The sequence below is a fragment of the Diplotaxodon limnothrissa genome, linkage group LG9 (assembly GCF_057381915.1).
Source record: "Diplotaxodon limnothrissa isolate DT_005_m linkage group LG9, D_limnothrissa_male_GT1.1, whole genome shotgun sequence".
Classification (NCBI taxonomy): Eukaryota; Metazoa; Chordata; class Actinopteri; order Cichliformes; family Cichlidae; genus Diplotaxodon; species Diplotaxodon limnothrissa.
In genome coordinates, this window is record NC_140604.1 from 25,591,643 (window position 1) to 25,615,994 (window position 24,352).

At 42.8% G+C, this 24,352-nt stretch overlaps 5 protein-coding genes across 6 annotated transcripts in view; 2 read left to right on the top strand and 3 right to left on the bottom strand.

The window, feature by feature from the left end:
• Positions 1–184, top strand: part of LOC146625655 (uncharacterized) — a 5,794-nt gene extending 5,610 nt beyond the window's left edge. Inside the window, exon 3 of one of the 2 annotated variants that reach the window (XM_085362363.1) lies at positions 1–181. This exon is cut by the window's left edge and continues 394 nt beyond it. The gene's annotated coding sequence lies outside the window, so the exon portion shown is untranslated. The other variant, XM_085362362.1, reaches the window with a different exon arrangement.
• Positions 185–2,052: 1,868 nt separating this feature from the next.
• pdx1 (pancreatic and duodenal homeobox 1) lies at positions 2,053–4,904 on the top strand. The gene is made up of 2 exons (XM_085362364.1): positions 2,053–2,437; positions 4,414–4,904. The coding sequence occupies exons 1-2, from the start codon at positions 2,053–2,055 to the stop codon at positions 4,791–4,793; spliced, it is 765 nt and encodes a 254-aa protein (XP_085218490.1). The 3' UTR covers positions 4,794–4,904.
• urad (ureidoimidazoline (2-oxo-4-hydroxy-4-carboxy-5-) decarboxylase) lies at positions 4,356–6,073 on the bottom strand. The gene is made up of 2 exons (XM_085362365.1): positions 5,861–6,073; positions 4,356–5,730 (listed from the first exon to the last, which is right to left on the bottom strand). The coding sequence occupies exons 1-2, from the start codon at positions 6,033–6,035 to the stop codon at positions 5,381–5,383; spliced, it is 525 nt and encodes a 174-aa protein (XP_085218491.1). The 5' UTR covers positions 6,036–6,073; the 3' UTR covers positions 4,356–5,380.
• A 5,650-nt stretch (positions 6,074–11,723) lies between these two features.
• On the bottom strand, positions 11,724–16,317 carry LOC146625658 (receptor-type tyrosine-protein kinase FLT3-like). The gene is made up of 15 exons (XM_085362366.1): positions 16,264–16,317; positions 15,635–16,114; positions 15,271–15,347; positions 14,530–14,681; positions 14,327–14,448; positions 14,104–14,215; positions 13,753–13,895; positions 13,375–13,553; positions 13,076–13,214; positions 12,817–12,994; positions 12,601–12,701; positions 12,382–12,496; positions 12,096–12,301; positions 11,909–11,993; positions 11,724–11,814 (listed from the first exon to the last, which is right to left on the bottom strand). Exons 2-14 carry the CDS (start codon positions 15,642–15,644, stop codon positions 11,911–11,913), a joined length of 1,617 nt encoding a protein of 538 aa, XP_085218492.1. The 5' UTR covers positions 15,645–16,114; positions 16,264–16,317; the 3' UTR covers positions 11,724–11,814; positions 11,909–11,910.
• A 385-nt stretch (positions 16,318–16,702) lies between these two features.
• LOC146625659 (receptor-type tyrosine-protein kinase FLT3-like) lies at positions 16,703–24,187 on the bottom strand. Its single transcript, XM_085362367.1, has 14 exons — positions 24,180–24,187; positions 23,977–24,101; positions 23,754–23,865; positions 23,100–23,248; positions 22,733–22,911; positions 22,491–22,536; positions 21,771–21,827; positions 21,512–21,689; positions 21,273–21,373; positions 21,054–21,168; positions 20,768–20,970; positions 20,584–20,690; positions 20,253–20,297; positions 16,703–17,200 (listed from the first exon to the last, which is right to left on the bottom strand). The coding sequence occupies exons 1-14, from the start codon at positions 24,185–24,187 to the stop codon at positions 16,703–16,705; spliced, it is 1,923 nt and encodes a 640-aa protein (XP_085218493.1).
• Positions 24,188–24,352: the final 165 nt, after the last annotated feature.

Below are 24,352 nucleotides of genomic sequence, written 5' to 3' on the forward strand. Positions count from 1 at the left end.
CCTGAGAGGATCTGCTGACTTTGCTCAGAATGAGCTACACGAAACTTTAAGTTCTTGTTACACCGGATTGTAAAGGTGGACAATTGTCTCTCATGATGGGTTCAGTTGCTGCCCCCCCTCCCCCCAGTAAACTTTTGTCTGAATAACACATCCCACACGTTTATGTTCTTCATTCTCTTCATCATAGTTTGATGCAGTTATGCTTCGCCCATAAGAGCAGGCTTTGTTTCAATCATGTCATTACCATTTTTCTGTTATTATTCACTAGCCATGATGTTTACATAGGCCACGCTGCAGTCGCCACTAGGTAAGCACATGTTATCGCCTGTCCAACTTTTTGACATGTATACACCAGCTATCACAAAGGGTTTTGTTTGTCAAAGGAGAGAGGAAAAAAAACTTTGTTTTCCCGACACTCCTACATGCGCCTGTGCTTGTGGTTCAGTGGTCTCCAGAGGATTATGTGTGGCAGTGAAGTATTTTAACCCTTTAACACATACAGTATTTTCACCTTTTGTAAGGTTTGAGGATGGGTGGACGTTTGCCGAAGCCTTCAGTGTCCTCTCCATTTAGCCTCCTTTTTATTTTTTACTGTTTCACAGCCTTATATAAACGTGACAAATGTCAAGCTCTTTGGCCCTGATTACACACGGCTCAATTACAGCCGTGTGTCACTCCTCGCTTAGGCCATTACATAAGGGGAAAAAAAAATCTGCAGCTTGAAAGTTGGCTAAAGTGCATCTGAGGCGCATCATGCTTCATAAATCACGTTGCCTCCACTGTAGAGGAGAATGGCTCTGGTTAACTGTTTCCTTCCTCTTTGAAACAATAATCAAATATAAACACCATTAAGCCATAGTGCAGGCGGTGTTTTGTGTAGAATTGGTTTACTTGAACTTTATTGCATCGCTGAGTGCCCCATTAAGATACAGTCGAAAGTGGCATAATTGCTTCTGAAGAACTCCGGGCAAATACGGTCTATTGATACACACCAGCGAGGTAAAAGCCCGATCTTCCTGTAATTTTTCCTGAAAAATAAGTAAATCGCGTTCGTCTCCGCGTTGCGTAAAGCCGACACCGGAGAGCTCGAAGGCTGTGGAGACACGCTCCACGCGCACGGCTGTTAATTGAGTTCAGTCCAGTCACTCCAGCCTAATTGATTTAATGGCGCGAGCACACGCCGCCGCTGAAGGCTAATGACCAGCAAACACCGGCGAGAGTGCAGCGAGCGAAGTGGCCGCATGAGCTCTTGTTTGTTGTCGCCAAGATACCTGCGTGCGGAGATCGTGGGTCCATGCGTGCGAAATGGTGTTAAATGATGCATTTACAAAAGTATAATGGGCGCGTTTTAAACGTTAGAGGGGGGAAAAGCAGATAAATGAAAAAAGTGGGCTGTGTGTGGTGTTTGAGCTTTTCGCCAGAGTTTCCAAGACAACTGTTTCTCCATCCACGTCTCTTATCTGGCGGGTCAACCAATGTTTGCGCCCATACGTATCGATTTATCAACCTCAGTGTGCACACGAGAGATATATCCATATAAAATGTCGATGGCTGTGCTGTTTGAGGACAATCCAGCTTGCCTTGCGTGAGATTCGTGCTCCTTCCAGACGCTCTTGATTAATAACTCCCTCTTTTGCCCCACATGTGGAAGGAGCAGTTGCACGGTCACCTGTTTTTGTTGTTGTTGCTGCTGCTGCTGCTGCTGTTGGGGTCAGACACAGGTGGATGCCAGGTAAACCTTGCGGTATTTACAGAGTACCATTGATTTACGCGCTCTTGTTCAGTTGGCTGGAAAAAAAAGCTCACAGAGCTGCAGAATATCCTGGAAACTGGGAGCTATCGGCCTGCCGTTTTTGAGCAAATAGTGAAACCAATGGCTTGGGCGCTACAGGATCACATGGTGGCAGAGTGACACACCTGTGTGGAGCAGTAAGGGCCTCGCAGTTGCGCCTGAGGCAGGTAGGGCTGAAGGTTTACGCCGAGGTAGGGCGCAGGTTACGGTGCGTGTGTGTACGCAAACGGCCCCCCTGCAGACACGGGTCCTCGCCAGCCATGAATCGGGAAGATCACTTTTATCCCTCTCAGGTTTTTAAAGACTCCTGCGCGTACCAGAGATCACAGGGTGATGACTACAGCCACAGCAGCCCGCCACCCTGCCTCTACATGAGCAGGCAGGTCCACTCCGTCTACACACCGCCGTCCATGGGAGCCTTGGAGCAGGCCGGCCTTCCTGACATTGCTACCACTTACAGTTTGCCGAGTATGCGGGAGGAACCTGGCGTACCCCAGCTCCTCCACCACCACCAGCAGCAACAGCAGACGCTCCAGCCGCCTCCAGGCTACAGTGACCCCGTGGAACAGAGCAGATATCACCTGCCATTCCCCTGGATGAAAACCACTAAATCCCACTCACACACCTGGAAAGGACAGTGGGCAGGTAAACACTCAAACAAATCAGCGTATACAGTGTGATTATGAGCGTACTACAGAATCTGACTGAGGGGGGTTAAAGTTCTTAATTTGAGTTCAAAGAGGGCTTCAAATTAAAATATGAGACAGTCATGTTTGCACAATTTAGCTACATAACAAATAACTTTCAACTAACTCCTTCTGAGGCCTTTAATGACATCATGGCCCCAACAATACGATCCTGGGTGTTTCAGTTTACCTGTCAGTCATTTTTGTAAAAGGCCCGGGAGGTGAGCGGTTGCTTCATATGAGGTATTATCGTCACAAAAATGTGAGTTTTGTTTGTACAAAAACATTTTCACAAATCACGCTATCTTTAGCCACGAGCAGCCTAATAATAGTCTTTTATATTGCCAAGTCGTTTGTAATTCTAATGTGGTCTTGATAACGTGGAACAAAAAAGAAACTCTAACATGTAATGAACTTTTTAAGGAAAGTATTTTTTAGGGAAGAGTTTTCAGTGGACTGAATTTCAACAAACTTGGAGAGGCTTTACGTGCAGCGAGTTTGCGTAAAAGCAGTGTCGTCGTTAGGAAAAACCCCATTTTGGTTAAAATAAAAAAAGCAAATAAAGTTCTCGTACTTTTCTTACATCAGAATGAAATTCCCAGAAAACATTTCTTCTGATTCTCTCTCCTAAAGAACTCTCAATAGAAGCGTCATGTATGAACGAGCCACTCTCATAAAGTCGAAACTGAATAACTTACACTCTGATATAGCAGGCCCACGTTGTTTTATTATTCTGAGATACTTAATGGACAGTGTAAACTTATTATATATGACATTTTGAAACAGTTACTATGAACTTAAAAAAAAAAAAAAGTTTTTAAAATCAGCATGAACGACGGTAACGGGAATGATGCCCAGAATCGAAACTCTAAATTAGTGCCTTACAAATAGGCAATAATTATAATCAGTGGCTTCACATGATTCATATTAATTTCTAACAACTTGACTATGTAAATCTATTTAAAAAATAGTCTGCATGATGGCGTATTTCAGTTTCACTTTGAAAATAAATGTATATTAAATGCAGTATTTATTATTATTATTATTATTATTATTATTATTATTATTTGGAACGTATTAAATACAAATTTAGCTGCACATTCAACGTCATAAATGAATGAATAGTCTTTCTTGTATTGATGTTCAAAATGAACAAATTATATGAGGGAATTTAGGGTCCTCGGGTAAAATAAAACGCTGTAGAAGCTCTTCAAACTAACTGATGCGTGACTGATAACGTGCAAATAAAGACAAGAATTACTTTTCTATAATATTTTAAATCTTTGTTTTTTACTTGACTGTTTTAAATGTAAAAAAATATAATTGAAAATGGAAGAGATCATTTTTTAACAGTCGTAATTAATTAATTCATTTATTTTAAAGAAGCGGTCAATGGATTCGTCTAAGGCGTCTAAAAACTTATATTGTTTCGGTCTTTATCTTCAACAATATGAAAATACTTAAAAAAAAAAATTAAAACTTATATACAGTTTTCAGTGACTGTAGCAAATACTTCCTGGTTGTGGTTTATGATATGCACAGTAATTAATCTGCTTTAATTTCAGCTCTGGGTGATCACGTGCACTGGGAAATATGTTTTGTCCTTGAAGGAAATGTTAATTTAATCTCTAAAACAAGTAATCTATAATAATCTTCATCCCTAAAATCTAAATTACACCTGTTTGAATAACCCCCCGTAATAATCACCTGTTTTTTGGCCAAGTATTTGGTTAGTACTGGTTAAATAAAGAGTGGCTGGAGATTCTTCTTTACATTCATTTTCAAGATTTATTTTTTACATGAATAAAAAACACTTTTCATAGTTTACAATTAAAAATGTAAATTTACACTTGAAGTGCTTCAGATTTTAATAAAAATTCATTTTTATTACATATTCTTGTTTTTAAAGGGCGCTAATTCTCCGTGTGGTTTTAGGGTCATACGTGATGACTGAGAATGAAGAAAACAAACGCACGAGGACTGCGTACACGCGCGCCCAGCTGCTGGAGCTCGAGAAGGAGTTCCTTTTCAACCGCTACATCTCGAGGCCGAGGCGCGTGGAGCTGGCGCTGACCCTCAGCCTCACCGAGCGCCACATCAAGATCTGGTTCCAGAACAGGCGCATGAAGTGGAAGAAGGAGGAGGACCGGAGGAGGGCGAGGGGGGCCGACCCCGACCAGGACTCCTCCATCACCTCTGGAGACCAGGGGGAGGCCGCTGGAGGGGTTTCCTCCTCAAACGGACCACACCCCACCACACCCCCCGTGTCCCCTCTGCACGGTCTGTCTGCCTCCGGCTCCAGAGAGAGCGCATAGATCCAGCGGATATATTTTTAAGACTTTAAGATTTTTAAGACTCAGACCTGAACTCATATTTAAGGGATCATTTTAACTTTGACTGAAACTCAAATCCAAGTTTTAGGAAACATGTACATATATTTTTTTTCTGAAAAGATTGATGGTATTTAGGGGTGGGGGGATATTTCTGTAAAGTGCTCGTTTACAGGGACCCTTCAGAAATTTCTCTTGGACCACCATAAGCCCCCTGACTGGAGTCCACAGTCTGTTGATTCAGGACTTATTTACTGACGTTTCTTCATCGCCAAACATCCTCTGAGATAGGTTCAACACCAGATGGCACGCGGAGACAACAAATTCACGAACTCCTTTCCCGACAGCGGACCACAGACATGATTATCAGTGCTGTTGTTTTCCATACATCAGTGTACACTTGTATATACACTAAGCTGTATTATGGAGATTGTTAATTAGAATCAATGATCCACATGTTTTATTGATTGAGATTTTATGGATACATTCAGAATTAAAATATACCACAGCCTTTGAGCCTGGGAGTGATGAGGTTTAGAGGCAAACTGGCGCAAAACTCAACCTCCGGCACTTCATAATTTGTTCGCGCCATCAGTAAGCAGCAGACTTTGGAGGCGCAAGCGGCAGATCTTCTTCACCTCCTCGATGCCGCGCGCTCTCTCCACTGCGCGCTCGTTCTGGCAGCGCTCGGACAGCTGCAGCAAGATGTTCGCTTTGTCGTTCATCCGGGCGCAGATGACAAATGGAAATTCGAAGCGCTTTTTATACTCCTCGTTGAGACGGGCCATGCGCTCGGCTTCCCCCGAGGTCAGCGCGTCCATTCCGGCTCCCGCCTGCTCCTGGCGCGACTCCCGGGTCAAGGTGCCTCTCTGCAGGTCCCTGCCGGCCAGATCGGGGTGACACCTTAGGATCCCCTCTTTACCTGCACATACAACCGATCATTTCTGCCAGTTTAGAGCATTAAACTGATACAAGCCTACTTATTAAACAAACGCGTAAAAATTAACCCGAGCACAGGGTAGAAATGTTAATAAACTAATTCCGTGGATCACCTGATTCTGGGAGCTCGTCGATGAAGTCACTGATGGCAGCCTCCAGAGCATTTAAACTCACAAACGGACGCCTCGACCACACAGCGGCTGTTATAACAGGACATTTCTCCACCACGTTACCGAAAGTGTTCACAAAATCCTCGTAAGAAAGAGCATTTACAGCTGAAATGTCCATGACTTATGGGAACAGTCTTCAGTGGTGCCACAGGCAGTGTTTGTTGACCTTTACGCAACACTTTGCAACAAGGGTTAACGCACCGCTGGACACACAGAACACCCCCCACCCTCCCCGGATAGTCTGGCAGTGGTTAATATTTTCTTATGGAAACTATCATCTGACACTGGAAAGAACAGTTGGCTGAGTGTAAAATAGGAGGAAAACAGTGATTTAAATTTTAGCTGCAGGGTCCTTATTCAGCATTACAATTCTGAGCTCTGGCGTCCCCTAGCGCTGAACAAAGGTCAGCAAAGAATATAAATCAGACGGCTATCCATTAAAACAGCGCGACGCCGGTATTGAGATCATGATAAGGCTTCAGTGGTGGAAGAAGCAGACAGATCCTACATGAGAATAGCCTGTAGCGATAGAGCTGCAGGAAAATTTTACGTAAGCTAAAAGACCTGCACTGAAAATGATGGCGTTTTCAGACAAATTCCGGGGATCACATTTCCTGAACGAGGCTCTTTAAGTCTGAATGGCTAAAACTAATTGTGTAAACCTACCTACAATCTTTGTTTTCTTAGACCCGATAATGACGATAATGATACTATAAATAGTTTTGTGGATATTTTGTTGACTCTATTTACATATTTTTACATGCTTTACCTAACAGGTATGTGCCACCCTGCCTGGACCTCTTGCCCCTCATTTGCCCCCATTTAAAGATTTCTAGTTCCGCCACTTTAAAAAAGGAAACATTAAAAAAATGTACTTCATTACTGTCATTTAGTAAAATCTACTTTTAAGTAGAACACAGCTTTTCTCCTAGTGGCATCATATACTGCATCACATTGTACGAAAATCTTCATTTAAAATTTGTGATTGCCATTAATTCTGCAGGATCCTGAAATACTCACATACCTGCAATCATGTTTCTCTGCCTCCAAATGTTCATTCTCCTGGTATGCAGGGGGAAATGTTCTTACTGCAACTCCACTACTCCACCTACATGGCAATTTAACCTGCAGGGAATTAGGAAGGCTGATCACTATGATGCTGTATAAACATGGTTGGCAGGACACCTAATTCCTACACAGATTTACTACTGCACAAAATCACATGGGCAAAAACTGCCTCAGTCCAAAAAAAGAAAAAAAAGTTTTATTAGTGAGCACCACACTCTCACTGGAAATAAGATACACAAGACTTATTTTTCTTTCAAGGCAGGCTAGTGGGCTGGGGGTGTAATTCTGGCCAGCAGCCCGAGGACATAATGTTTAGCATTATCAGCCTGTCAGCCAATCAAAAATTAGTTCAGCATCTTCCTGAGAAAGAGTTTTCATCTACCTTAATGGGCCTTGAGTTAATGGGGAGGGAGTTTTCACACAAGATCCTGGGAATGCAACTCTCAGTCTCTTTAATGAGGTTGGCCACCTCCTCATTACAGGGTAGGCTATTCCTCCTAAAGCTGCACAGGTTACTTCTAGCAGTTTTCAGTCCAATTCTTTTTTTTAAAGCAACACATAAGCCCTGAAATGAATCTTCCTTCTGGTAAAACTAAAGCATTTTTAAAACAAAACCAGCCAAATAAAAAGAAAAAAAGCTTTCCTCCAACTGTGGGCTTCAGTTCAAAAGTATTCTACAACCCTTTCCCATCCAGTCTCTCTGCATGCATATTTCCTCCTTTCTATCCCCTTTAAAGAGAAGGGCCCCAAACCCACCAATCAATTACTTCTGGGACTCAACAGCAAATAGCTGGACTAGAGTGGATCTCCACTCCCACGCTGGTGCGGCCTAACCTGACATTTAGTAGGAGATCACACAATTACCTAAATTAAACAACAATTCAGCCGAGGTAAGGAAAATTAGGATGTATCACCAGGCAAGCAGGGAATGTTGAAGATCACGTCCTCACACTGATACACCAGTTTCAAAGAAACACATGCAAAATCTGGGTCTGTTAACAGTGACAGCAACTTTCCATTAGAGAGGAGGAGACTCAGCACATTCTGGAGCCAGGGGTTGTTATTGAAACAGGCTTAAGATCAAATGCTGCTTATCTGCACAACCAAAGTGGCTCAAATTGCCTCACCTATACAAAGGAGGTCATGTCACATGGGAGCTCATGCTTACTCCATACATCTAAGAGAGGCTTTACAGATGGAATACAGCACCTCTAACTAGAAACACAGGAAAAGAGCAGACTCATTTAGGTGTGCACAGACGTTTATTTATTTATTTGTTTGTTTTAGATACAATGTTATAGCAGAGAAAGTATTATACAGTCAGGCGTACATTTCATTTGTGAGTAAAGGAGAGACTGGTTTCATGATAAGCAGACTTTCCGTGGGTGGAAATATTTTGAGCATGAGGATAAAAATCTGTGGTCACATAGCTTCTCTCTCTCTCTCTCTCTCTCTCTCTTTTTCATTCACTTTAAACTTTCAATGCTCATTGCCAGGAGCAAGAAGAAAACAACATCACTGTTATGGCAACGAAGAAGTTGGGGGCTTCCCTGCACTGACAATTTGCTCAGAGCAGGTCTGGCTTGTACAGGATAACAACGTGGCCACCATGAAACCAAAAAAAGCATAATACAGCAGCCATGGGTGTAAGAGCCATTTATTGTTTTTGTTTTGTGTTGTTGCACATTTGGACACTGGGGGCAGTGACATTTGCGGTTACTGCATTTATACAGGAAGAGTTGATCTTACAATGAGTAATGGTTGAACAGCTTAATGCTACAGATCAAATGAGGAGGCAGGGGAAGCATTGCCTTGGAGGCCTCAAAACATTTACACTGAGTTTTTCAAGTAGCACTCAGAACCTGTCTCGACCCCCTCTTTGACTTAATAACTGCAACCAAACTCCACCAGCATGTGTAGAAATCTCTTCACAAAGCTGTCAGAGTAGCTGTAAATGTCTTGATGCATGCTCAATCATCCAGGTAAGTAAATCTCCAAAACTTGATTCTGTTTATCTGAACGTAGCTTTTTGTGGGAGAAACGTTTCGTCCATGGAAGAAGTGGAAAAAGAGGGCTTTGCTATCCTACCCTGGAACACCACCAATCCATTGGTTCAGATATGTGGATGAAAGCTGGGTGAAAATCAAATCTCAGGGGTCACATTAACTCGGTGGACCGACACATCAAATTCACAAGGGAGGATATAATAAGTGGCAGGTTAGCCTTCTTAGACTGTGAGATTTCCATGACTAATGGGGGACATCTAAAAGCTGATGTGTACCGTAAACCTACGCATACGGATCAGTATTTAAGGTTGACTCTCATCATCCATGGAGCACAAACTGGGCGTCATCAGGACGCTACAAAACAGAGCGAACATGATCCCTACACACACAGCGGCCAGGGAGGCAGAAGAACAGCACATCAAGAAGGCCCTGAGTAAATGTGGTTATCCCAGCTGGACTTTTGTCAAAGCTGGAAAGGCACCTAAAGAAAGCTCCAGCTGATCCAGGAGAGAAGGACAACCGCTGCCCAAGCGAAAACCTGTAGAGATCCCGTATGTGTCAGGAGTATCGGAGCAGTTGAGACGCATTTTTTCTAAACACCGGGTCTCTGTGGCTTTTAAACCCCAAAACACGCTGCGCCAAAAATTGGTCCACCCCAAGGATCGGGTCCCCCGACACAAACAGAGTAACATAGTGTACGCTGTTAAGTACCAGGAGGATTGCCAGGATTTATACATCGGGGAAACCAAACAACCTGTGGCAAAGCGGATGGCACAACACAGAAGAGCTACTTCGTCAGGCCAGGACTCTGCAGTCTATTTACACCTACAGGCTGTTAGATTATAATATTATTTTATGCCATGTTATACCCCTAACTAAAGATTGTGAATTATTATGTAGTTTTAGTTTGCATTATTCTCCTGAATTAGAAGAAGCTGATAACTATTGCATTAGTTAAACTGATTTGCATTACATTAGACTGCTGATTTATTGTGGATGAATGATATTGTTTTATGATGCATTATACTGCTGAGTTATAAGAAAATACTGTTTGCAGAAAGTCATCGCCTTATTTGTCTGATTAGAAGAGAACAGAATATACTGGAGTTTTCTGCCCCATCTCAGCAGGAGCAGATAAACAGGGAGCCAAGGTCGTAGCTTAGGCGCTGTGTGAGAGAAAGCATGTGAATGTTTAGGCTTTTTATGATAAGGTGGAGGCACCAGAGGCTATAAGAGTTTGAGCAATGCTCCACCATTTTGAGATCTGAGGCTGTCTGCATACAGTGTCCATCTCCCACGCGTGTGACTATTAAAATCATCGTTTGACTTAACCCGGCCGGACCAGTGTTGTTATTGTGGTTTTTCTCTTGTCTCCATCCCCAATATTTTGAACCATAACAAGGCCAGTGGACACTCTTAAGGATGAGGATGTACACATCCTGGACAGGGAGGAACGCTGGTTTGAGCGCGGAGTCAAGGAAGCCATTTACGTGAAAAGGGAAAGACCATCTCTGAATTGAGGAGGGGGCCTAAGGGTACATCTTTCGCCATCTTACAATGCTGGGATTGCAGCCATTCCCCAACTCTCTGTGAATGGTACTCATGGCCATTGATCAGTGGGCTTTGATCAGTGGTTGTTGATCAATGGTCATGAGAATTTGCATAATTAAGACTAAGGAACTGACCTCCCAGCCCATTGTTCCTTCAGTGGGCTGGTTTCAATCATTATGCAAATGTGCTGTTTATAAGATTTGGGGAAACCTGCAGTCAGCTGAGACTGAAGAAGTCACTTGGATGAGTGACGAAACGTTTCTCCCACAAAACGCTACGTCCAGATGAACAGAATCAACTTTTGAAGAGTAGCTGTAAATACACAGAAATGAGTGCAGTTCTGATACACGAGAGGAATTTTGTGGGTTGACAGGGTGTGCCTGTAACTTTTCCTGACTGGAGCTTATTGAGCACAAGAATGACATACAAGATGCGGTTTCTACAGCCCAAGTATACTTATATGATGGTGCATGAGTACTACACAAGGCTGCATGGTGGTGCAGTGATTAGCACTATCAAGTCATCACAAGACAGTTCAGGGTATAAATCTCTTGATATGTTACGACATGTCTTTTTGGAATTTAAATGCTCTCCTTGTAAATTTCTGAGTTTCTTGGCATCTTTCACATTTAGACCTTCTTTATTTTGTACAGTTTGCTTAAGCTGTAGTATATAGTTAAACTGTGGTAGATAATGAAAAGTGTTAGGTTAAATATGATTTATCCAGTTCCAGCAATAAGTATAAAATGCTCACTATATTTGATTTAAAGATAAAGACACTCGATTTTACTCTAAATGATTGTGAGAAGACTATCAAGTAACATGCTGTATGGATAAAATGATATATGGGTGGTAACTGTATCTGATGGTTACAGAAGATCCTTCTCAGATATTGAAATGTCTGACTACACAGACATCGTTCAGAAATGTCCACAGAGGTCAGTGGATCATGGCAGTCGCTGAAATTCTGGTGGTTATATCTTTATAACCAAGCTGAAAAAAAGAAAGAGAGTGAGACTGAGTGATAATGGTTATTCATCCAGTTGTGGAGGTGAACAGGCCGACCCTCTGCCCTCAGTCTACAAGCTGGTCAAACAGTGATGATGAGCTATGCTCTTTATTTTGTTCATAAAAAGATGTTTATAAAAAGACCAAATATATACTTTATTTTTGATGAGGTACATGAGCTCTTTATTGACTACAGCCAAGCCAGAAGCAGAAGCAAACTGCCTACTTTCAGCACCATCATGTTGTTATAAGTAGGTACACCATCTATAATATAGAAATACAAGGACAATAATAAGAATTGATTAATTAATAATTGACATTTTATTAAAAAGTAATGCAAATAAAAAGTTCTTTGTACCTTTAGAGAATACTGGGTAATGGGTTTTGCAGAACCAGAACCAAACATACTGTCAGCAGGAAGCAGTTCTCCTCAGGTGGATTACCTAAAAAACAAAACAAAACAATGTGAGCATGACAACGTTTAGAATTTTTTTTTTTTTCCATCAAATATTTTCAGTAAATATATTCATGAGACTTGTTATTACCAATAGAGGGCTGAGGTGTAGGTGGGATGATCATGTAATAGGTTTTGCACCAGGAGCCAACTGAGTTTGTCAGACAAAACCTGAATTGGTCTCCTTTTAACACGTCTTTGCTCACTAAGCTCTTGATCGTCTTGTTGCAGGAAACATCAGAATCTATTTGAAATGCATTTGGGACCTCATCCCAGGATGAGTCAATTTCACTGCAGCTGTGAAACAAAGTAAAAGGAGTTTAAATAATCAGAGCTAAAATGCTCTCTGAGCTGAACGGCTGTGCAGGTAATCATACCTGTCATTGGACTCAGAGCAAAACATCCAGGTATAGTTTGCTGGCACAGGACTGACAGTCTCAAGGTTGAGGGTACCATCATCCTTATTAAACAAGAAGTTGAACTTTGGTTCATCTGGAACAAAAATCAGATGATCTCAAACAATCTCACATTTTAAATATAAATTATAATTAAATTTAAGTAATAATACAACTGTAACAAAGGTTACATTAACCCACCTACAACACACACTGATATGGTCTTTGTTTCCTTTTGTCCTCCAGCCTCCAGGTGTAACTTATAATCTCCTGATATGAGTGGATCACAAAGCTTCACAGTCCTGAGAAACAGTTCATTACAGTCCTCATATCACATGATTACACTGATCATGAAAAATGTGAATGAATGGATAATTTTACACTTCTACATGATGACAGTTTGCGTCATTGAAGTACCTGTGCTGTGTTACCCATGTCTCCCTGACACATTTAGTCCTGTTTTTGTCAGGAGTCTCCCAGGAACAGTACTGGAGAACAGGATGGTAGGAAACAGTGGCCTGCAAGCAGGTGCTGGATGCCTCCTGAGCTGATATGATCTTGGTCTCATCCAGCTGTGCAGAGAGGAAACCTTCATCTGAGGAAACACAAGAATAAACCAGATTTATTCAGTGGGAACAGTTTCAAATAATAATGACATGAAATGAAGTCTACTGACCTGAGACATTAACATGAACAGACTTTGAGTTTTTATTTGCATTCGTGCAGGTGTATGTGCCGCTGTGCTCCTCTCTCACTGATCTGATGGACAGGTAGGCCATCTGAACACCGAAATGTGAGTCATTTTTAATGCACATCTGGAAGAAAAACCCCATAATAATGATCATTTGCAGGATGATTATCAGTGAAGTACTTTTTGTCTCAGACTGAGGAATATTAAAAAGGTCGGTCAGTTTTCAGACAAACATAACAAGAAAGTTTAAGGAAACTCTCCCTGATTACAGGACATTACTGTACCTCCTCCTCCTTCTCTGGTTTACGTGACAGTGTCCTGGCATTGAGCTGTTTTCCTCCTTTCTCCCACACAGGTGATCTCAGACTGTATCCCTTTACTCTGCAGCGAAGCAGCAGAGACTGACCTTCGCTCAGGGTGACAGTAGATACCTCATCTTTGTTCATTACACTGCTCTGTAAGTCTGAAACACACATCAGTGCCTCAAGTAAGAAACATATACCATGGTCAACATTTGCGATTTGCTTCTCTGAGATTAGTTAGTGAATCTCTGGGTAAACATTGTTTTTTCACTTTCACTATATGTATTTGAAGAAAGAACTTATGGATAAATTCATTATGGATGTATTAAATTTGTTATGAATTAATTTAAATCCAGTTACCGTAGTCATACAGTTGGGAGCACTCTTGTCCTTCAGCATTGGTTGCACAGCACATCATTCCTCTATTATAATATTCAGTGCTTGATATTGTGCGCTCTGTCTTTCTGTCGCTTCCCTTTAAACTCTGTTGTCCATCCTTGTTACTGGTCAAACAGAGAGAAAAAAAAAACATTTTGATATTTGATATTTTTCAGAAAGCTGTGTCTATGAAAAACATTATTACCAAAGCTTGTCTGATACCTATCTAAAATCAAAATAAAGCATCTCTCTAAATGATTCAGTCTAAAATCAGACATTAAGAAGTGTTGCTATTCTGAAGTTTGCATACAAATGTAAAGGACAACATCTTACCCAGACCATTTGATTGTGGGTTTGGGGAAACCCTCAGAGACACACTTAAAAAGGGGAGAAGTATCAGACACGTCAACACCATCAAGCATCAGCTGTGGTTTTGTTGGACGTTCTAAACAACATCAAAGAAAACAGTTAAATTAATTGTATTGTCACTCATCGATCATCAAACAGAGATTGTTTGAGTATTGTAGAAGAAATAAGGTGAGAAGCTGTTACTCACTCATTACATGAAGAATCACAGTCGTGGAGAACATGGTGACATTGTTGGATTCACAGGTCAGAGTGTACTCCCCTGAATCTGTCTCAGAAAGCTGTGATGTGACCATGGACTGACTCCCATTTCTGCTGAGGTTAAAGGAAACATCTCAGTTTAAATACATAGAAATATAAAGCACCCAAACAGAAACACAGACGGTCACTTACGCTGTCATTACTCGGTCTTCTCCTCTGATCCAGTGGCAGACAAGAGATCCAGAGAGGCCCTCCAGGGAGATGATGAGTTTCTTACCCACTGCTAACACTTTGGTGATGGGACCAGATGGATTCAGATAATCAGCTGGTGTCAAACATGCTGCCTGAAAAACAAGAGCCAACATTTAATCCTCCTTCATTTAGCAGCAGTAAAATCATCACCACTGGCAAGATCTGAATTAGATTTTCCCGAAAACACATAAAAAAAGTTGATCTCCTGATTAAATGTTTCCTTTAAAAAACAAAACAAACGAAGCTTATATTTTGTACCTGAACAAAACTTGTACTAAAACCTCTTCAAAATGTATTAGAATGACACAAAGTGATTACAGGAAATTACAGAAAGAGCAGCTAGCACTATTTCCCTCTCTGTTGCTGTGTGCTTTTTGCTGCCCTGTACACCATAACACACACACTGCCATTTGCGAAGGTAAGCTGGAGCTACACAAACATTAAAGAGTCGATGCACAGCATGAAAATGGGTGTTCACTTCTGTCTTATCTAGACTATAGGTGTCTTGTTTACCCAGATATGTATATGTGCAATTAATGCATATTTCAGACTGGTCAAGAGGGGTTTATTAAAGAATAATAGTTCATTTTATGTCATCTCAGAACTATTCCCTGCTTTAAGACTTCATTGTCAGTATCACTTTCAGTTATTTGATCAGAGTTTAGTTAAAACAGCTCTTACCTCATGACTGGGTACACCGACTGGAGTCTTTACATCATCAGAGCAGAGCACTCCGACAGCACACAGCAGCAGAACAGCTGGAGACATAGAAAACTGAATCTTTAGTTTAAATATTACTGAAAATCAAAACAAATGTATATACACCAGTGGGAAAAAACAAAACCAAAAAAAAAGGAACATAAATGCATCATTAAGAAGAAATGATTGCTTTTCTAAGTCAGACTGTATTTATGAACTACAACTGTGTCATAAACAAAATGCTTCATAACTCAAAATTTAGCTCTGGCCAACTACACAAACCTTGATTGCAAGTCTGTGATTACCTTCGATTGTTGTTGTGCAGGAATGAATAACTCTCACTCACCTGCAATCATGTTTCTCTGCCTCCAAGTTTTCTTTCTCGTATTCTGAAAGGAAAATTTGTTGCTGCAACAGCGCTACCTATATGAGAATTTCATCCCAAGGAAATGAAAAGGGCTAGTCTCTATGATGGTGGAAAAACAAGACAAGAAGCGAGGATATTGCGCACCAGACGGGCAGGATTTGAGAGGGGTCCTCGCACACTCACAGAGCACCAGCAATATTCACGAACAAGACAAAACAGTTAATAATATCCTAATAATATCAAAGGAAAAACAAACACAAGTAATTAATCACAGCTGGATCATAACGGGACGCTTTCTCCATACATCCGATAGATAAACTAGCTTCACAGACGGAATACAGCATCTCTAACTAGAAACACAGGAAAAGAGCAAAGATGAGTACAAACAAGGTTGAAACGTTGAAAGTATCTGCTCACCCAAAGCTGCCTAATCTGGAGAAGTCTGCCTCACTGCCCCTCCTACATGGAAATGGTACAGTTTCGCTCTCTGTTATTTGTTTTTCTCAATCTTTTTGTAGAAATCGACGAGTGGCTTCACATGTAAACGACATCATGTTTCACACATTTTGATGCGAAGTACTTTGACTTGAATAAAAGTCACTTCTTACCTTCTCATAAAAGTTAGATTGCTTTTCCCTTGGGACCAAAATAAAATAGACACAGTGGTTTTGTGCGAAGGAAGGAAACCTTCCTCCAGTGAGCAGTGGAGCCGCCAAGGGAAAGCCCACGATTTAAAACTGTATGATTAAAAATATAATTTATTATATTTAAATAGTTAAAAATGCAAAATGAATTAAAACAACCTTGGCCAAGGGGTAGCACAATAAAAGTCAATAAAACACAATATTAAAAAGTCCAGTGGCCTGCGCCACGACCTAAAAGTCCCAGGGAGCTAAGAAATCCAGCAAGTGGTATAACCAAAGGAACCAGCGGAGTCCTCGCCTCCCTCTCGCACTCACGTCCTGATATGCTGAAGAAGGAGAGGAAGCGGCAGTCACTATTCTTTCCAGACAGGTTTACTTCATAAAAAAGGGATAAGTCAGAGACTTACCCCGGGTGGGCAGAGCTCTCAACTCCGCCCGCCGCTTCTTTAAAACTGGAAATCGGCACAGCCGTCTCGTAGCCTCCGCTGGTGCTGTCTCCGCTCTCCCCGCTGGTACTGTCGCTCTCTGCGCTGGTACTGTCGCTCTCTGCGCGCTGGTGCCTCTGCGCGCTGGTCCTCCTGCTGGTGCTCTCCGCGCTGGTGCCTGCATTAGCCAACTCTAGCCGCCTTAGAAGGGAAAACCCGGCGGCGTCTCGCCGCCCTATCAATGTTTCTGTTCCGGTTTCCCGAATGGGCAGAGCTCTCAACTCTGCCACCGCTTTCCTGTGGCAAACCAACCGGCACCAGCCCGTCTGGGCTTGTGGCCGCCGCCACCGCCTGATACCGTTCACTCTCCCAGTCCTCACTCCACCATCAGTCTCTTCTCTCTCGTCTCCCATCACTCTTATTGGCCTCCGGGACCTCACAGGTGTGTCGGGTTCATAATCAAGGAGGGGCGGAGACTTTCCAGGACAAGTCACTGATGAATACCATAAAACAGGCAATAAAACCCATAAGAATACAACACTATACAATATTAAAGAAAGTAAAACACAACCAAACATGCACAATAAAAATATCTTAGGTAACTTGTCCCTCTCCACCCCGTGACACATACACATGATTAACACAAATATATGATTACAAGCTTTTCTTTTAATGAATAAAACATATTGTACTTCAGGTATAATGCTTATATATATATATATATATATATATATATATATATATATATATATATGGTCCAGTAACCATCACAGTGGCAGATATCCAAGAAAGGGTCTCCAGTATGAAGAGTTGGACAGCACCAGGGCCCGGCATGGTTCACGCCTACTGGCTGAAGAAGCTGACTGCACTCCACGAGCGTCTGGCAGCACAAATGAACCAGCTGCTAGTTAACGAGAGACACCCGGAATGGCTAACTGAAGGCCGGACGGTCCTGATCCCCAAGGACCCCAAGAAGGGACCGGTCCCCTCCAACTACCGACCAATAACCTGCCTCAGTACTACATGGAAGCTCCTGTCAGGCATCATATCGGCTAAGATGAACAGGCACATGGGTCAATACATGAGCGGGACACAGAAAGGAATTGGCAAGAATACCAGAGGCGCAAAACACCAGCTACTGGTAGACAGAACAATCAGCCGAGACTGCAAGACCAGACTGACCAACCTGTGCACTGCCTGGATTGATTACAAGAAGGCCTATGACTCAATGCCCCACAGCTGGATACTGGAATGCCTAGAATTGTACAAGATCAATGGGACCCTAAGAGCCTTCATCAGGAACTCAATGGGGATGTGGCGTACAACACTAGAGGCCAACTCCAAGCCCATAGCACAAGTCACCATCAATTGCGGGATCTACCAAGGAGATGCTCTGTCTCCACTGCTGTTCTGCATAGGCCTGAACCCCCTCAGTGAGATCATTAACAAGACTGGCTACGGATACAGACTACGGAACGAAGCAGTTGTCAGCCACCTCCTGTACATGGATGACATCAAGCTGTATGCCAAGAGTGAACGAGACATCGATTCACTGATCCACACTACCAGGCTATACAGCAATGACATTGGAATGTCGTTCGGACTGGAGAAGTGTAGCCGGATGGTAACAAAGAGAGGGAAGGTAGTCAGAACTGAGGGGATTGAACTACCAGAAGGCAACATTGCAGACATAGAGGACAGTTACAAGTACTTGGGGATCCCGCAGGCGAATGGGAACCATGAAGAGGCCGCTAGAAAAGCTGCAACCACCAAGTACCTGCAGAGGGTCAGGCAAGTCCTGAGGAGTCAGCTGAATGGTAAGAACAAGATCCGGGCCATCAACACGTACGCCCTGCCCGTGATCAGGTACCCTGCTGGGGTAATAGGCTGGCCAAAGGAGGAGATAGAAGCCACTGACATAAAGACAAGAATGGTAAATGGCCTGCATTTGTATAGCGCTTTTCTAGTCCATAGGACCCCAAAGCGCTTTACACTACATTCAGTCATTCACCCATTCACACACTGGCGATAGCAAGCTACATTGTAGCCACAGCTGCCCTGGGGCGCACTGACAGAGGCGAGGCTGCCGGACACAGGCGCCACCGGGCCCTCTGACCACCACCAGTAGGCAAACACGGGGTTAGTATCTTGCCCAAGGACATTTGGCATGCAGCCAGGATGCAGCCTGGGATCGAACCACCGACCTTCTGATTAGTGGCTGACCTGCTCTGCCACCTGAGCTACAGCCACCCCAAGAAAGCTCCTTACCATGCATGGAGGGTTTCACCCCAAGTCCAGCACCCTGAGGCTGTACGCTAAGCAGAAGGAAGGGGGCCGGGGACTGGTGAGTGTCAGCACCACAGTCCAGGATGAGACAACGAACATCCAAGAATACATTGGGAAGATGGCCCCAACTGACCGAGTGCTCAGTGAATACCTCAGGCAGCAGAAACCCAAGAAAGAGGAGGGAGACGAGGAACCATCATGGAAGGACAGGCCCCTGCACGGTATGTACCACCGGCAGATAGAGGAGGTGGCTGATATCCAGAAATCCTACCAGTGGCTGGACAAAGCTGGACTGAAAGACAGCACAGAGGCACTAATCATGGCAGCACAAGAACAAGCTCTGAGGACAAGTTCCATAGAGGCTGGGGTCTATCACACCAGGCAAGACCCCAGGTGCAGGCTGTGTAAAGATGCCCCAGAGACAATCCAGCACATAACAGCAGGGTGAAAGATGCTAGCAGGCAAGGCATACATGGAACGCCATAACCAAGTGGCCGGCATAGTGTACAGGAACATCTGTGCCGAGTATAACCTGGAAGTCCCGAGGTCAAAATGGGAGACGTCCCCAAGGGTGGTGGAGAATGACCGAGCTAAGATCCTGTGGGACTTCCAGATACAGACGGACAAAATGGTGGTGGCTAACCAACCGGACATAGTGGTGGTAGACAAACAGAAGAAGACGGCCGTAGTGATCGATGTAGCGGTTCCGAATGACAGCAATATCAGGAAGAAGGAACACGAGAAGCTGGAGAAATACCAAGGGCTCAGAGAAGAGCTCGAGAGGATGTGGAGGGTGAAGGTAACGGTGGTCCCCGTGGTAATCGGAGCACTAGGTGCGGTGACTCCCAAGCTAGGCGAGTGGCTCCAGCAGATCCCGGGAATAACATCGGAGATCTCTGTCCAGAAGAGCGCAGTCCTGGGAACAGCTAAGATACTGCGCAGGACCCTCAAGCTCCCAGGCCTCTGGTAGAGGACCCGAGCTTGAAGGATAAACCGCCCGCAGGGGCGTGCTGGGTGTTTTTATATATAAAAACACCCAGCACGCCCCTGCGGGCGGTTTATCCTTCAAGCTCGGGTCCTCTACCAGGTCCAGTGAATCCTTAGACTCTGGCCTTCTACTTACTCCTCCAGCTACTCTGGAAAAATATTCAAGTAAAACCTCAAATCCTCATCCCAATAAAATATCTCTCACCTGTTTTTCTCTAGCAGAAGACCGTTCTCGTTCGGTGAACACACACTCACCCGAGACTCTTGTAGCTCCAGACTCTCCCCCGTTGATCTGAAATTCTGTAAAATAAACCTTTTAAAAACTGAACACAGTCTTCTGAAAACATGACCATTGTTGGATATGACAGCTTTATCCTGAGTGCGAAACACTTTATAACTGTGTTTTAAAAAGTGCTACACAAATACATTACTGTGACAGAGATACCAAACTCTTATGAAACAAACAAAAACCATGAAAGATTCAATTAATCTCCCTCGAAGGCTGATACTGAGGTTTATATTGCAAAGACAAATGACTTGGTGCCCTCTTCTATTTGTGTTTGTTAAAAAAGCTGAATATATTTACCTTCTTTTTGATGAAGAATATGAGCACTGTGCTGACTACTACCAGAACGAGAAAGAGAGTTATATTGCCTGCTTTCAGCAGGAATATGATATCCTGAGGTTGTTTACCTACAAACGACAATGTGCGCATGACAGCTTTAAATGAATTTCATCAAATATTTTCTGATGCAAATACTCTTTATTACCTATAGAGTACTGGACTGTAGGTGGGATGATTATGTGGTAACTTTGGCACCAGGAGCCAACTGAGTTTGTCAGACAAAACTTTAAATGATGTCCATCCCCGAGCTCTCGTCTCACTGAGCTCTTGATCGGCTTGTTGCAGGAAACATCAGAGTCTGCTTTAAATGCATTTGGGACCTCATCCCAGGATGAGTCTGTTTCACAGCTGCAGTGAAACAAAATAAAAGGAGTTTAAATAATCAGAGCTAAAATGCTCTCTGAGCTGAACGGCTGTGCAGGTAATCATACCTGTGATTGAACTCAGAGCAAAACATCCAGGTATAGTTTGCTGGCACCAGACTGACAGTCTCAAGGTTGAGGGTACCATCATCCTTATTAAACAAGAAGTTGAACTTTGGTTCATCTGGAACAAAAATCAGATGATCTCAAACAATCTCACATTTTAAATATAAATGATAATTAAATTTAAGTAATAATAAAACTGTAACAAAGGTTACATTAACCCACCTACAACACACACTGATATGGTCTTTGTTTCCTTTTGTCCTCCAGCCTCCAGGTGTAATTTATAATCTCCTGATATGAGTGGATCACAAAGCTTCACAGTCCTGAGAAACAGTTCATTACAGTCCTCATATCACATGATTACACCAGACAGCATAGTTCTCTGTCGCTGCTCATGAAAAACGTGAATGAATGGATAATTTTACACTTCCACATGATGACAGTTTGCGTCATTGAAGTACCTGTGCTGTGTTACCCATGTCTCCCTGACACATTTAGTCCTGTTTTTGTCAGGAGTCTCCCAGGAACAGTACTGGAGAACAGGATGGTAGGAAACAGTGGCCTGCAAGCAGGTGCTGGATGCCTCCTGAGCTGATATGATCTTGGTCTCATCCAGCTGTGCAGAGAGGAAACCTTCATCTGAGGAAACACAAGAATAAACCAGATTTATTCAGTGGGAACAGTTTCAAATAATAATGACATGAAATGAAGTCTACTGACCTGAGACATTAACATGAACAGACTTTGAGTTTTTATTTGCATTCGTGCAGGTGTATGAATCAGAATCAGAATCAGAATCAGAATACTTTATTGATCCCTGGGGGAAATTATTTTTTGTTACAGTGCTCCATTTTAAACCAACATTAAGACAAGACAGACAATACGCTAACTAAGAATAGTACAATATATACATATATATACATACATACATACATAAGTCACTTATAAATAAATATTTGGAAAAGAAACATGTGTAGTTGTAGCAGCAAACAGTGTGTTAAGTGGATGCGTTGTACAGGGAGATGGCCACAGGCAGGAATGATTTCCTGTGTCGTTCAGTGGTGCTTTTCGGTAATCTCAGTCTCTCACTGAACGAGCTCCTGTGACTGACCAACATGTCATGGAGTGGGTGGGAGGTGTTATCCAACATTGTCTTTATCTTGGACAGCATCCGCCTCTCCGACACCACCTTGAGGGAGTCCAGCTCCATCCCCACAACATTGCTGGCCTTACGGATCAGTTTATTAAGTCTGTTGGCATCTGCGACCCTCAGCCTGCTCCCCCAGCATGCAACAGCATAGAGGATCGCACTGGCCACCACAGACTCATAGAAAATCCTCAGCATTTTCTGGCAGATGTTGAAGGACCTCAGTCGCCTCAAAAAATAGAGACGACTCTGGCCCTTCCTGTAAAGTGCTGTGGTGTTTTTAGCCCAGTATGTGCCGCTGTGCTCCTCTCTCACTGATCTGATGGACAGGTAGGCCATCTGAACACCGAAATGTGAGTCATTTTTAATGCACATCTGGAAGAAAAACCCCATAATAATGATCATTTGCAGGATGATTATCAGTGAAGTACTTTGTGTCTCAGACTGAGGAATATTAAAAAGGTTGGTCAGTTTTCAGACAAACATAACAAGAAAGTTTAAGGAAACTCTCCCTGATTACAGGACATTACTGTACCTCCTCCTTCTTCTCTGGTGTACATGAAAATGTCCTGGCATTGAGCTGTTTTCCTCCTTTCTCCCACACAGGTGATCTCAGACTGTATCCTGTAACTCTGCAGCGAAGCAGCAGAGACTGACCTTCGCTCAGGGTGACAGTAGATACCTCATCTTTGTTCATTACGCTGCTCTGTAAGTCTGAAACACACATCAGGGCCTCAAGTAAGAAATATTTGCTTTTCGGAGATTAGTTAGTGAATCTCTGGATCTTCTTGAAGTGAAGTTATTTGAACCAAATTTTACTCAAATTAACTCCTGTAACAATATATGGACACGTTCTTTGTGGAGTTATTTAACATCTTATTAATTAATTTCTAACCAGTTACCATAGTCATACAGTTGGGAGCACTCTTGTCCTTCAGTATTGGTTGCACAGCACATCATTCCTGTATTATAATATTCAGTGCTTGATACTTTGCTCTCTTTCCTTCCGTCACTTCCCTTAAACATCTTTGCCTCATCACTATTCTTGTTTCTGTTCAAACAGAGAAAAATCACATTATTAGTGGTGGGAAACTGTCATAGTCCCTCAGTCTTGACCACTTTCTTTCTTCTTGCACACTCACTCTCTCTTCTTAACTATCTGTATGTGTGTGGTGGTGGGAGTTGGGTTTGGGGGTGGTGGTGTTTTTTTTTGCAGGTGTGGTACTCGTCTCGTGTTGCTGCCCTCTGTGCGAAAAATCACATACATGTTCCTGATATCCTCATTTGTAGCCGTACGTAAGATAGTGGCAGACTCTTTTGCTGGATAGTTGAACTACAAACAGTGAAGCCTGGCTCCTTTGCTTATGTGAATGTTCCACTTTTCCATGAGAAACCCCCCTCCCCCAACTTACCTGCTGTTTTCTTGTGCTGTCTGATACCCTATCCTAACCACAGATCCCAACAAAGTGTCCCTCTAAATGATCCAGTCTAAAATGAGACAGAAGAAGTGTTGCTATTCTAAAGTTTGCATACAAATGTAAAAGACAACATCTTACCCAGACCAGGTAATTGTGGGATTTGGGAAACCCACAGAGACACACTTAAAACGGGGAGAAGTATCAGACACGTCAACACCATCAAGCATCAGCTGTGGTTTTGTTGGACGTTCTAAACAACATCAAAGAAAACAGTTAAATTAATTGTATTGTCACTCATCGATCATCAAACAGAGATTGTTTGAGTATTGTAGAAGAAATAAGGTGAGAAGCTGTTACTCACTCATTACATGAAGAATCACAGTCGTGGAGAACATGGTGACATTGTTGGATTCACAGGTCAGAGTGTACTCCCCTGAATCTGTCTCAGAAAGCTGTGATGTGACCATGGACTGACTCCCATTTCTGCTGAGGTTAAAGGAAACATCTCAGTTTAAATACATAGAAATATAAAGCACCCAAACAGAAACACAGACGGTCACTTACGCTGTCATTACTCGGTCTTCTCCTCTGATCCAGTGGCAGACAAGAGATTCAGAGAGGCCCTCCAGGGAGATGATGAGTTTCTCACTGTTAGAGATTCTTTTATCAAGCACTCAGATGTAATGAAATAACACTCAGACACTTCAGCAGTTTAACGTGCACGGGTGAAACCTCAA

What these genes read in the sequence shown, in the direction of transcription:
- pdx1 (XM_085362364.1), top strand. Translation starts at nt 2,053, where the DNA reads ATGAATCGGGAAGATCACTTTTATCCCTCTCAGGTTTTTAAAGACTCC. An exon ending in CTGGAAAGGACAGTGGGCAG is followed by an intron (nt 2,438 to 4,413) that starts GTAAACACTCAA and finishes GTGTGGTTTTAG; the next exon opens with GGTCATACGTGATGACTGAG.
- urad (XM_085362365.1), bottom strand. Translation starts at nt 6,035, where the DNA reads ATGGACATTTCAGCTGTAAATGCTCTTTCTTACGAGGATTTTGTGAAC. An exon ending in CGACGAGCTCCCAGAATCAG is followed by an intron (nt 5,731 to 5,860) that starts GTGATCCACGGA and finishes TTGTATGTGCAG; the next exon opens with GTAAAGAGGGGATCCTAAGG.
- LOC146625658 (XM_085362366.1), bottom strand. An exon ending in GAAGACCGAGTAATGACAGC is followed by an intron (nt 14,449 to 14,529) that starts GTAAGTGACCGT and finishes TAACCTCAGCAG; the next exon opens with AAATGGGAGTCAGTCCATGG. An exon ending in TGTTCATGTTAATGTCTCAG is followed by an intron (nt 12,995 to 13,075) that starts GTCAGTAGACTT and finishes GTGTTTCCTCAG; the next exon opens with ATGAAGGTTTCCTCTCTGCA.
- LOC146625659 (XM_085362367.1), bottom strand. An exon ending in TACAGTCCAGTACTCTATAG is followed by an intron (nt 20,691 to 20,767) that starts GTAATAAAGAGT and finishes TGTCGTTTGTAG; the next exon opens with GTAAACAACCTCAGGATATC. An exon ending in TATTCTTCATCAAAAAGAAG is followed by an intron (nt 20,298 to 20,583) that starts GTAAATATATTC and finishes TTTATTTTACAG; the next exon opens with AATTTCAGATCAACGGGGGA.